This window comes from Salmo salar, chromosome ssa26 (assembly GCF_905237065.1).
Source record: "Salmo salar chromosome ssa26, Ssal_v3.1, whole genome shotgun sequence".
Lineage (NCBI taxonomy): Eukaryota > Metazoa > Chordata > Actinopteri > Salmoniformes > Salmonidae > Salmo > Salmo salar.
In genome coordinates, this window is record NC_059467.1 from 22,218,570 (window position 1) to 22,230,778 (window position 12,209).

Genomic DNA, 12,209 nt, shown 5'->3' on the forward strand with positions numbered 1-12,209 from the left:
GATCATGTGGCTCTGGCCTCATTTTCAGGCGACCGTGGTCTGATCAAAAGGATTGGCTGCCTCGTTTCAGTGACGGAACATGAGTGGCTCTAATTGGTGGGAGATTTAGTCATGTGCTCTACCCCTCCAATCAACAGAGACGTTTTGTAAAGCGCTAAGGTTGTGCAGATATTACTGTATCAGTGGATCTCAAAATAGTAGACATCGCGTTTATAGTAATTTTTGTTATTTTATTGCTCCTGGTTTTACTTTTTATCAAAATGCCCGAGGTTAGCGGCAAAAAGCTCACCATGGTAACATGCAGTGCGCCTGTGAATATTGCTGTCATCAAATACTGTGAGTATTGTATGTTCGTATAATCCACTAAAGACATCTGATCGTCTGACTCGGTCAACCAAAGAACATTGTCAACCAAGTGTAGCCTGATGGCCACATCTAGCTTCATGTAACGTAAATTGTAACATTGACTGAATCAATGACGTGCTTGCTCGCCACACTAGCCACGCTTTGATGTTTGTGCATTGGTACATGACAAATGTATTCCCACAATGATGTGAAAATAATGTTCTCTGTACAATCTTTGAAAATAACTATGTATTGAATTGTAAATGCTTTGTTGTTATTGCTGTTTCAAAGGGGGGAAGAGGGATGAGGAGTTGATTCTACCCATAAATTCATCTTTGAGTGTCACATTACATCAAGACCAGGTAAGACTGTAATACTGTACACCAGACACTCAGAAAGTGGCTAAAAACGAACGATTACTGCCTTCTTTCCTTATTCCTCCCAGCTCAAAACGACCACAACAGTGGCGTGCAGCAGGTCGTTCCAGGAGGATCGTATCTGGCTTAACGGCAAAGAGGAGGACATAACCCAGCCCAGACTACAGTCCTGCCTTAGAGAGAGTGAGTCACTATATGCAATGATATGATAGAGGTAATGGGGGAAGAGTAAGAGGGCAAAGGGGGAGGACAAGTAATGATGTGTTGTTGGTGGTTTCCTTCCTCAGTTCGGTGCCTGTCCCGTAAGCGACGCAGTGATGGGGAGGCTGATGTAGACGCAGCCGGTTTATCCCATAAAGTTCACATCTGCTCTGTCAACAACTTCCCAACTGCAGCCGGACTGGCCTCTTCTGCTGCCGGCTATGCCTGTCTGGGTAAGAGACTGTGTCTCATCATAATGGTTTGTACCTAACACAGCATTAAATGGATCAAATGAAGTAAAAGCTTGTGTGAAACTAGTTTTATGCTTACTCCTTCTTTTCCTTTTGTCTCTCCATCTTGTCTCATGACTCCATTCTCCTGTTCCAGTGTACACCCTGTCCCGGGTAATGGGAGTGGAGGGGGAGTTGTCTGCGGTTTCTAGGCAGGGTTCAGGCAGTGCCTGTAGGAGTATGTATGGGGGCTTTGTTCAGTGGCTTATGGGCCAGCAAGGAGATGGCAAGGACAGTCTGGCCCAGCAGGTGGAGCCAGAGACTCACTGGCCTGAGCTCAGGGTCCTTGTACTGGTGGTAGGTCTCTCTGATCATTACTGAAGATGGCTTTTTCTGTAGCAAATGTTGGCATATACATTTCTCCCATGTCTTTAATAATCTCAACACCCCCATCTCTTTGTCTCGCTCTCTCTTTTTAGGTCAGTTCTGAGCGGAAACCAGTTGGCAGCACTTCTGGCATGCAAACTAGTGTAGAGACGAGCATTCTCCTGAAGGTACACACACACACACACACACACACACACACACACACAGACACACACAGAGTTATATGTCATTAACCCTTACCCTTAACCCTTGCGCTCTCCCCCTCAGCACCGGGCAGACTCTGTGGTCCCAGCCAGGATGAAGGAGATGATTGAGGCTGTACATAAGAGGGACTTTACTGCGTTCGCTGAACTGACCATGAAGGACAGCAATCAGTTCCATGCCACCTGCCTGGACACCTACCCACCCATCTTCTACCTGAATGACGTGTCGCGCCGCGTTATCAACCTTGTGCACCGCTATAACCGTCACTACAGGGAAACAAAGGTGAGCACCATCAGAGAGTTAGTTCTTTCGTTTAGTCATGGAAATGTGCTAGTCATATGGAACATTGACAGTTCTACAAGGGGTTTAAGCTAAGAAGCAGAACAAGGTGCAGTAATTGTTGATATTCTGAGATTATGAAATAGAGATATGAAACTGGTAGTATTTCTACAGTTCAAGAAGAACAGAAAATGTGTTAACAAGCCCAAGTATAGATGTGGTAAAGAAGTCAATGGAACTTGACCAAAACAATGGAAATGCCATGGAAAGATCCAGAATCTCCTTGTCTCCTAAGTGAAATTAGCCTACATTTAGGCTATTGTTTATGTGTATTTCACACTATGTTGTGGTAAAAATTGGAGTATAATGCTTGTATTGATGTCATCTTCAAGACATGTTCACGTCATCGTCACCAATCAACTGCATTACAGTTAAAAATGACTGCCTACCACCACTGATTTCTCTATGCTACCAGCTTATACGAACGGGAGTTAGCATTTAGCAGTCACTTCTTCTGAACCTGAAACGGAAGTACTTCTAAATGTTATGCATTGAATACAGCCAAGTTTATCCAAATCGGACTTTGTAAACACATTGTGGGCCTGTTACAATACATTGATCATGGCGGATCATGGCGAATCCAGCATCCTTCTTGTATCCCCATGGTCTGCGTTCCATTGACCTCTTTACCGTGTCTATGACCTAGTACTTCTTCATGAGTCTCAGAGGACTAGTGCAGCATCACATCCCTCCTTCTGCTGACACTGTTATAACACTGCTGTAACAAAGCTAGAACTTTGGTCCAGAGTTCTTTTCCTGAGTATAAGCAGTGACCGATGTTTTCTCGTCTCCCAGGTGGCATACACATTTGATGCAGGTCCCAATGCAGTGATCTACACTCTTCAGCAGAATGTGGAAGAGTTTGTCCAGGTGGTCAAACACTTCTTCCCACCAGAGACCAATGGAGGACAGTGAGTTTCTCACAAACACACAAACACGCAGTCAGACAACACTCCCTCCTGTGACTTTACCTGTCCCATGTCAGCTTTCTAAAGGGTCTTCCGGTAGCCCCGACAACACTATCTGAGGAGCTGAAGCAGGCCATTGGTATGGAGCCCATGGTGAAGGGAATCTGCTATATAATCAGCACTAAGGTACACACACATACATAGGCACATACACATAGGTAGCACCCTCTGGGTCCTTTGCCCGTTTCCTGTGCATCTCTGCGTGTTGGCGTTGTGGAGGGTTTTGGGGAGCGAGCTTGATGCTCTCTCCAACCAGCTTATTGGAAATCACCAGGAATGCAGATCCTATAAACACACACATTATTTTTGGATCTGCTACATTTTGATGTGATATTAAGTTGGTTTGTCTGAGTGATTATTTCTGATTTGTGTATAAGGCTGGACCTGGACCTCGCGTGGTGGAGGACCCTAGTGAGCATCTGCTTGGATCTGACGGGCTGCCCAAGGAGAGTGCATGATACAAGCCAGCCTCCCAGCTGGGCAGAGACAGAACTGTTTGGTGAAAAGAAAGACCAGACATTAACAATCAACAATTCCAATTCAATCAATTGGACACATTTGCATAGACGTAGTCATAAAAGGGGCCATCTGCAATTGCTATATCCATTTTTGGACTTATAAATGTATTATATGTAACCACTGATTCTTGAAGAAGATAACTTATAAATGCTGCATGAGTTTAGTACAACTGTCGTACCGCATAAAATCAAAATATAAGCTTGTTTTACTACAATGTTTGTAAACAAAGTAAATGTAAACAAACATTTAAAACATGGTTATAACTATAATTTTGATATCATGCATGGTCAGTCCTTGCATCCATTGCGCCGTCTATAATTTTGAGAGTGGTTACATTTCTCCAGGCCCATCCCTCAGCTTTTTACCAAAACTAAGGATTCCCCCTTTAACTGGAGCGAAACAACCACACCCAGCTGAATACCTCTAACACTGTTGACTAGTGCTTCATTCAGACACTTTTCCTATTGCGAGTTTGGATGAAATGTTTTGTAATGTTAAAGATGCGGGGATGCCTTGTGAGAATGATCAGAAATGTTTTAGTACTTTCATAACTGTAAACTATTTCAAATGTATCTGTTGATTTGATTTTCTAAGTAGACTATGTACATGTTATTAAAGTATAATGGTTTAACAGTCACCTTTAGAGTGAGTGAATCATAAGACAATATAATAAAAATTGTTAAAACCCTTAAAGGATTATAAATGACAGTATTGAGAACAATGTCCGTGCTTTAGTATGAGAGCTGGATATACAGCCTACATGTCACCTTCAGAGGTGGCACCACAAGTCCCAGAGTGGTGGGGCCATTTTTTATCTCCTGATGCTAACCAGGTAAAACAACAAAAACTCAACAACCTCGTTGTCACAGGGACCTTAAGGGTTGCCTGGGGCAAGTGAACTGAGCAGTCAGGCAAGTTGAGTCTGCTTTAAAGTTGCCCCAGCTAAAAATGTTTTACTGAAAACAACAACACCGTAAGGAATTCCAATAGGCATAGCCTAAAATGGATATTTCTGGTTCATCCCTCATTGTTTAAGTCAGGGTTTCCAAACAAGGTCCAGTGCCCCTCTCCCCCTGCACTGCACAGCTGATTCAAATAACCAACTCATCATCAAGCTTTGATTATTTGAACCTACTGTGTAGTGCTAGGGCAAAAAACTAAATGTGCACCCAGTCGGGGCACCAGGCCCGAGTTTGGGAAACCCTGGTTTAAGTGCAAGTTGGACAATTTATGTCTGCTGGGCAAGTTGAGCCTGCTCTATATTACAACAGCTAAACGTTTCCCCCTAGACCAAATCATGTCATGCCTTTGAGTTCCACCACCCACACATGCTATGACATCTTCTGGTTTCAATTATGTTTCTAGAGACAATATCTCTCTCATCATCACTCAATGCCTAGATTTACCTCCACTGTATTCACATCCTACCATACCTTTGTCTGTACATTATACCTTGAAGCTATTTTATCGCCCCAGAAACCTGCTCCTTTTACTCTCTATTCTGGGCGTCATAGACGACAAATTCTAATATCTTTTAGCCGTACCCTTATCCTGCTCCTCCTCTATTCCTCTGGCGATGTAGAGGTGAATCCAGGCCCTGCAGTGCCTAGCTCCACTCCTATTCCCCAGGCGCTCTCTTTTGATGACTTCTGTAACCGTAATAGCCTTGGTTTCATGCATGTTAACATTAGAAGCCTTCTCCCTAAGTTTGTTTTATTCACTGCTTTAGCACACTCTGCCAACCCGGATGTCCTAGCCGTGTCTGAATCCTGGCTTAGGAAGACCACCAAAAACTCTGAAATCTTCATCCCAAACTACAACATATTCAGACAAGATAGAACGGCCAAAGGGGGCGGTGTTGCAATCTACTGCAGAGATAGGACAGAACTCTGCAGGCTACTATCCAGGTCTGTACCCAAACAATTTGAACTTCTGCTTTTAAAAATCCATCTCTCTATAAACAAGTCTCTCACCGTTGCCGCCTGCTATAGACCACCCTCTGCCCCCAGCTGTGCTCTGGACACCATATGTGAACTGATTGCCCCCCCATCTATCTTCAGAGCTCGTGCTGCTAGGTGACCTAAACTGGGACATGCTTAACACCCCAGCCATCCTACAATCTAGCTTGATGCCCTCAATCTCACACAAATTATCAATGAACCTACCAGGTACCACCCCAAAGCCTTAAACACGGGCACCCTCATAGATATCATCCTAACCAACTTGCCCTCTAAATACACCTCTGCTGTTTTCAACCAAGATCTCAGCGATCACTGCCTCATTGCCTGCATCCGTAATGGGTCAGCGATCAAACGACCTCCACTCATCACTGTCAAACGCTCCCTGAAACATTTCAGCGAGCAAGCCTTTCTAATCGACCTGGCCCAGGTATCCTGGAAGGATATTGACCTCATCCCGTCAGTAGACGATGCCTGTTTTTTATTTTTTTTAATGCCTTCCTCACCCTCTTAAATAAGCATGCCCCATTCAAGAAATTTAGAACCAGGAACAGATATAGCCCTTGGTTCTCGCCAGACCTGACTGCCCTTAACCAACACAAAAACATCCTGTGGCGTTCTGCATTAGCATCAAACAGCCCCCGTGAAATGCAACTTTTCAGGGAAGTTAGAAACCAATATACACAGGCAGTTAGAAAAGCCAAGGCTAGCTTTTTCAAGCAGAAATTTGCTTCCTGCAACACAAACTCAAAAAAGTTCTGGGACACTGTAAAGTCCATGGAGAATAAGAACACCTCCTCCCAGCTACCCACTGCACTGAGGATAGGAAACTCTGTTACCTCCGATAAATCCACTATAATTGAACATTTCAATAAGCATTTTTCTACGGCTGGCCATGCTTTCCACCTGGCTACCCCTACCGCGGTCAACAGCACTGCACACCCCACAGCTACTCGCCCAAGCCTTCCCCATTTCTCCTTCTCCCAAATCCAGTCAGCTGATGTTCTGAAAGAGCTGCACAATCTGGACCCCTACAAATCATCCGGGCTAGACAATCTGGACCTGTTCTATCTAAAATTATCTGCCGAAATTGTTGCAACCCCTATTACTAGCCTGTTCAACCTCTCTTTCATGTCGTCTTGAGATTCCAAAAGATTGGAAAGTAGCTGCTGTCATCCCCTTCTTCAAAGGAGGGACACTCTTGACCCAAACTGCTACAGACCTATATCTATCCTACCCTGCCTTTCTAAGATCTTCGAAAGCCAAGTCAACAAACAGATTACCGACCATTTCGAATCCCACCGCACCTTCTCCGCTATGCAATCTGGTTTCAGAGCTGGTCATGGGTGCACCTCAGCCACGCTCAAGGTCCTAAGCGATAACGTAACCGCCATCGATAAGAAACAATACTGTGCTGCCGTATTCATTGACCTGGCCAAGGCTTTCGACTCTGTCAATCACCACATCCTCATCGGCAGACTCAATAGCCTTGGTTTCTCAAATGATTGCCTCGCCTGGTTCACCAACTACTTCTCTGATAGAGTTCAATGTGTCAAATCAGATGGCCTGTTGTCCGAGCCTCTGGTAGTCTCTATGGGGGTGCCACAGGGTTCAATTCTTGGGCCAACTCTTTTCTCTGTATACATCAATGATGCCGCTCTTGCTGCTGGTTTGTCTCTGATCCACCTCTACGCAGACGACACCATTCTGTATACTTCTGGCCCTTCTTTGGACACTGTGTTAACAACCCTCCAGACGAGCTTCAATGCCATACAACTCTCCTTCCGTGGCCTCCAACTGCTCTTAAATACTAGTAAAACTAAATGCATGCTCTTCAACCGATCGCTGCCCGTACCTGCCCGCCCGTCCAGCATCACTACTCTGGACGGGTCTTACTTAGAATATGTGGACAACTACAAATACCTAGGTGTCTGGTTAGACTGTAACCTCTCCTTCCAGACTCACATCAAACATCTCCAATCCAAAGTTAAATCTAGAATTGGCTTCCTATTTCGCAACAAAGCATCCTTCACTCATGCTGCCAAACATACACTCGTAAAACTGACCAGCCTACCGATCCTCGACTTCGGCGATGTCATTTACAAAATAGCCTCCAATACCCTACTCAATAAACTGGATGCAGTCTATCACAGTGCCATCCGTTTTGTCACCAAAGCCCCATATAATACCCACCACTGCGACCTGTACGCTCTCGTTGGCTGGCCCTCGCTTCATACTCGTCGCCAAACCCACTGGCTCCAGGTCTTCTACAAGACCCTGCTAGGTAAAGTCCCCCTTATCTCAGCTCACTGGTCACCATAGCAGCACATACCCATAGCACGCACTCCAGCAGGTATATCTCTTTGGTCACCCCCAAAGCCAATTCCTCCTTTGGCCGTCTTTCCTTCCAGTTCTCTGCTGCCAATGACTGGAACGAACTACAAAAATCTCTGAAACTGGAAACACTTATCTCCCTCTCTAGCTTTAAGCACCAGCTGTCAGAGCAGCTCACAGATCACTGCACCTGTACATAGCCCATCTATAATTTAGCCCAAACAACTACCACTTCCCCTACTGTATTTATTTATTTATTTAGCTCCTTTGCACCCCATTATTTCTATTTCTACTTTGCACTTTCTTCCACTACAAATCTACCATTGCAGTATTTTACTTGCTATATTGTATTTACTTTGCCACCATGGCCTTTTTTGATTTTACCTCCCTTATCTCATCTAATTTGCTCACATTGTATATAGACTTATTTTTCTACTGTATTATTGACTGTATGTTTGTTTTACTCCATGTGTAACTCTGTGTTGTTGTATGTGTCGAACTGCTTTGCTTTATCTTGGCCAGGTCGCAATTGTAAATGAGAACTTGTTCTCAACTTGCCTACCTGGTTAAATAAAGGTGAAATACATTATTTTTTTTTCGAGATGGCTATGCATGAGGCTAGCAGCATCTCTCTTTCCATTGAATAAAGGCGGTTGACGTCAACAACCCTCAACGAATATTCAAAAATTGTAAAACATTGTGAGATGTATCCACCAATCCAAAAAGAGGATAGGCAGAAGCTAGACAACCAACTATGCTTATTAATCTGTGCTGTTTTGTGGACAACGACTCCATTGTTAGGGCAGAGAGAGTCAAGTAATTACGGTCCAAAATCTTAAAAGACACACCCTATCCCCTCAGCCCTCAAATTAACTGGACACTTCTGATGACATGTTTTATTTCTACAATTTCCAAAAGATAACCAAACAAAAACATATTTACTTTTTATTTGACTTGTTTGTGCTGTCATGTGCATTAGTAGCACAATTTCTAACTTATTTGCATTCGTTTTTACTTACACTTGTATGTTGACTTCTCCATTGATGTTGTTTTTCAGTTGAGTTTTCTCTGACTTTTCTTAGTGGATGTACAATCGTCGCGAATTGAATTGGAGTTTCAGGCCCCGGAGTGAACATAATTATACACTCGCAAAGACGACTAAAAACGAGGGCTAAGGTGCTTACGTTGCAAACCTCCCTTGCTTTGCTAATCATTTGGACCGCCACACCAAGATGGCAACTGGGATTCCCCCAAGGGCATAAGGAGAGGGTAAGTGGACGAGGGTGTGTCTTTTAAGTGTTTGGACCGTAACCCTTGTCAGTATATCCATAATCTTTGCCTTAACTAACTTTGCTGCCTGACATTTTTTATTTATTTTACCTTTATTTAACCAGGTAGGCTAGTTGAGAACAAGTTCTCATTTACAACTGCGATCGGGCCAAGATACAGCAAAGCAGTGCGACACAAACAACAACACAGAGTTACACATAAACAAACGTACAGTCAATAACACAATAGAAAAATATATATACAGTGTGCAAATGAGGTAAGATAAGGGAGGTAAGGCAATAAATAGGCCATAGAGGCGAAATAATTACAATTTAGCGATTAAACACTGGAGTGATAGATGTGCAGAAGATGATTGTGCAAGTATAGATACTGGGGTGCAAAGGAGCAAAATAAATAAATAACTTAATGGGGATGGGGTAGTTGGATGGGCTATTTACAGATGGGCTATGTACAGGTGCAGTGATCTGTGACATGCTCTGACAGCTGGTGCTTAAAGTTAGTGAGGGAGATATTAGTCTCCAGTTTCAGTGATTTTTTTTTTTTCAATTCGTCCCAGTCATTGGCAGCAGAGAACTGGAAGGAAAGGCGCAGTGATGCAAACTTATCAATTTTGTTTCTAGATTTAGCAACTTTTCAGACTACCCTGGAAACTTTTTGGTCAAACAGCACCTAGCAACACATTTAGCTACTTTTAAAAATGTATTTTGAACTTTTAGCAACTTTTGAAAAGTGACTCAAACGCTAAAATGCACGCATTTTCCCCTCTAAATTACACAAAAACGATTTTCTCTGTCACACACTCAGTCACAACACACGTGCCTTGCTGCAAATGTGCATTGTGAGTGATGACAGCAGCAGGCGCTCAGCTCGTGCACAGGCAGCGGCAGGCCATCAGCAATTTCAGCAAATTGCAAATCATTGTTGGCTGACTGCAGCAGCAGTAGTACGGGTTCGACGAGCCAAACCCAATGAATATTGTTGGTCACGAATGTTTGATCTTGAACAGAATTTACAACATCAATCAACATGTCTCAAAATCAAAATTGTACAGAAAAGATTGGGAGTCTGTACCTGAACAAATGTCAAATCATATTTTTCGGCGAGTGTATTCTACGTAATGACGCGTAATGACGCAGTTTTACGTTATCACGCAATGACATTACATTTACATTACATTTAAGTCATTTAGCAGACGCTCTTATCCAGAGCGACTTACAAAATGGTGCATTCACCTTATGATATCCAGTGGAACAACCACTTTACAATAGTGCATCTAAATCTTTTAAGGGGGGGGGTTAGAAGGATTACTTTATCCTATCCTAGGTATTCCTTAAAGAGGTGGGGTTTCAGGTGTCTCCGGAAGGTGGTGATTGACTCCGCTGACGTGGCGTCGTGAGGGAGCTTGTTCCACCATTGGGGTGCCAGAGCAGCGAACAGTTTTGACTGGGCTGAGCGGGAACTGTGCTTCCTCAGAGGTAGGGGGGCCAGCAGGCCAGTGGTGGATGAACGCAGTGCCCTTGTTTGGGTGTAGGGCCTGATCAGAGCCTGAAGGTATGGAGGTGCCGTTCCCTTCACAGCTCCGTAGGCAATCACCATGGTCTTGTAGCGGATGCGAGCTTCAACTGGAAGCCAGTGGAGAGAGCGGAGGAGCGGGGTGACGTGAGAGAACTTGGGAAGGTTGAACACCAGACGGGCTGCGGCGTTCTGGATGAGTTGTAGGGGTTTAATGGCACAGGCAGGGAGCCCAGCCAACAGCGAGTTGCAGTAATCCAGACGGGAGATGACAAGTGCCTGGATTAGGACCTGCACCGCTTCCTGTGTGAGGCAGGGTCGTACTCTGCGAATGTTGTAGAGCATGAACCTACAGGATCGGGTCACCGCCTTGATGTTAGTGGAGAACGACAGGGTGTTGTCCAGGATCACGCCAAGGTTCTTAGCACTCTGGGAGGAGGACACAAGGGAGTTGTCAACCGTGATGGCGAGATCATGGAACGGGCAGTCCTTCCCCGGGAGGAAGAGCAGCTCCGTCTTGCCGAGGTTCAGCTTGAGCTGGTGATCCGTCATCCACACTGATATGTCTGACAGACATGCAGAGATGTGATTCGCCGCCTGGTTATCAGAAGGGGGAAAGGAGAAGATTAATTGTGTGTCGTCTGCATAGCAATGATAGGAGAGACCATGTGAGGATATGACAGAGCCAAGTGACTTGGTGTATAGCGAGAATAGGAGAGGGCCTAGAACAGAGCCCTGGGGGACACCAGTGGTGAGAGCGCATGGTGCGGAGACAGATTCTCGCCACGCCACCTGGTAGGAGCGACCTGTCAGGTAGGACGCAATCCAAGCGTGGGCCGCGCCGGAGATGCCCAACTCGGAGAGGGTGGAGAGGAGGATCTGAAGGATCTGACATCACATCGTTATTTAGCAACTTTTAGCAACAAATCAACCTGCCTCTAGCAATTTACCCTGAAAATTAGTTGGCAACACTGGAAAGGCGGCCAAAGGATGAATTGGCTTTGGGGGTGACCAGTGAAATATACCTGCTGGAGCGCGTGCTACGGGTGGGTGTTGCTATGGTGACCAGTGAGCTGATATAAGGCGGGGCTTTACCTAGCAAAGACTTATAGATAACCTGGAGCCAGTGGGTTTGGAGACAAATATGAAGCGAGGGCCAGCCAACTAGAGCATACAGGTCGCAGTGGTGGGTAGTATATGGGGCTTTGGTGACAAAACGGATGGCACTGTGATAGACTGCATCCAATTTGCTGAGTAGAGTGTTGGAGGCTATTTTGTAAATGACATCTCCGAAGTCGAGGATCGGTAGGATAGTCCGTTTTACGAGGGTATGTTTGGCAGCATGAGTGAAGGAGGCTTTGTTGCGAAGCCGATTCTAGATTTAATTTTGGATTGGAGATGCTTAAGCTTAATGTGAGTCTGGAAGGAGAGTTTACAGTCTAACCAGACACCTAGGTATTTGTAGATGTCCACATATTCTAAGTCAGAACCGTCCAGAGTAGTGATGCTGGACGGGTGGGCAGGTACGGGCAGCGATCGGTTGAA

The 12,209-nt window shown here is 44.8% G+C and overlaps 1 protein-coding gene across 1 annotated transcript; it reads left to right on the forward strand.

Annotated features, from left to right (window-relative positions):
• The first annotated feature begins 190 nt into the window (after positions 1-190).
• Positions 191-4,258, forward strand: erg19 (Diphosphomevalonate decarboxylase). Its single transcript, NM_001140496.1, is given in 10 exon segments — positions 191-336; positions 637-707; positions 791-905; positions 1,010-1,156; positions 1,311-1,510; positions 1,633-1,707; positions 1,808-2,026; positions 2,879-2,994; positions 3,069-3,177; positions 3,429-4,258. Coding segments are annotated over 10 exon segments (1,209 nt in total). The 5' UTR covers positions 191-260; the 3' UTR covers positions 3,510-4,258.
• Positions 4,259-12,209: the final 7,951 nt, after the last annotated feature.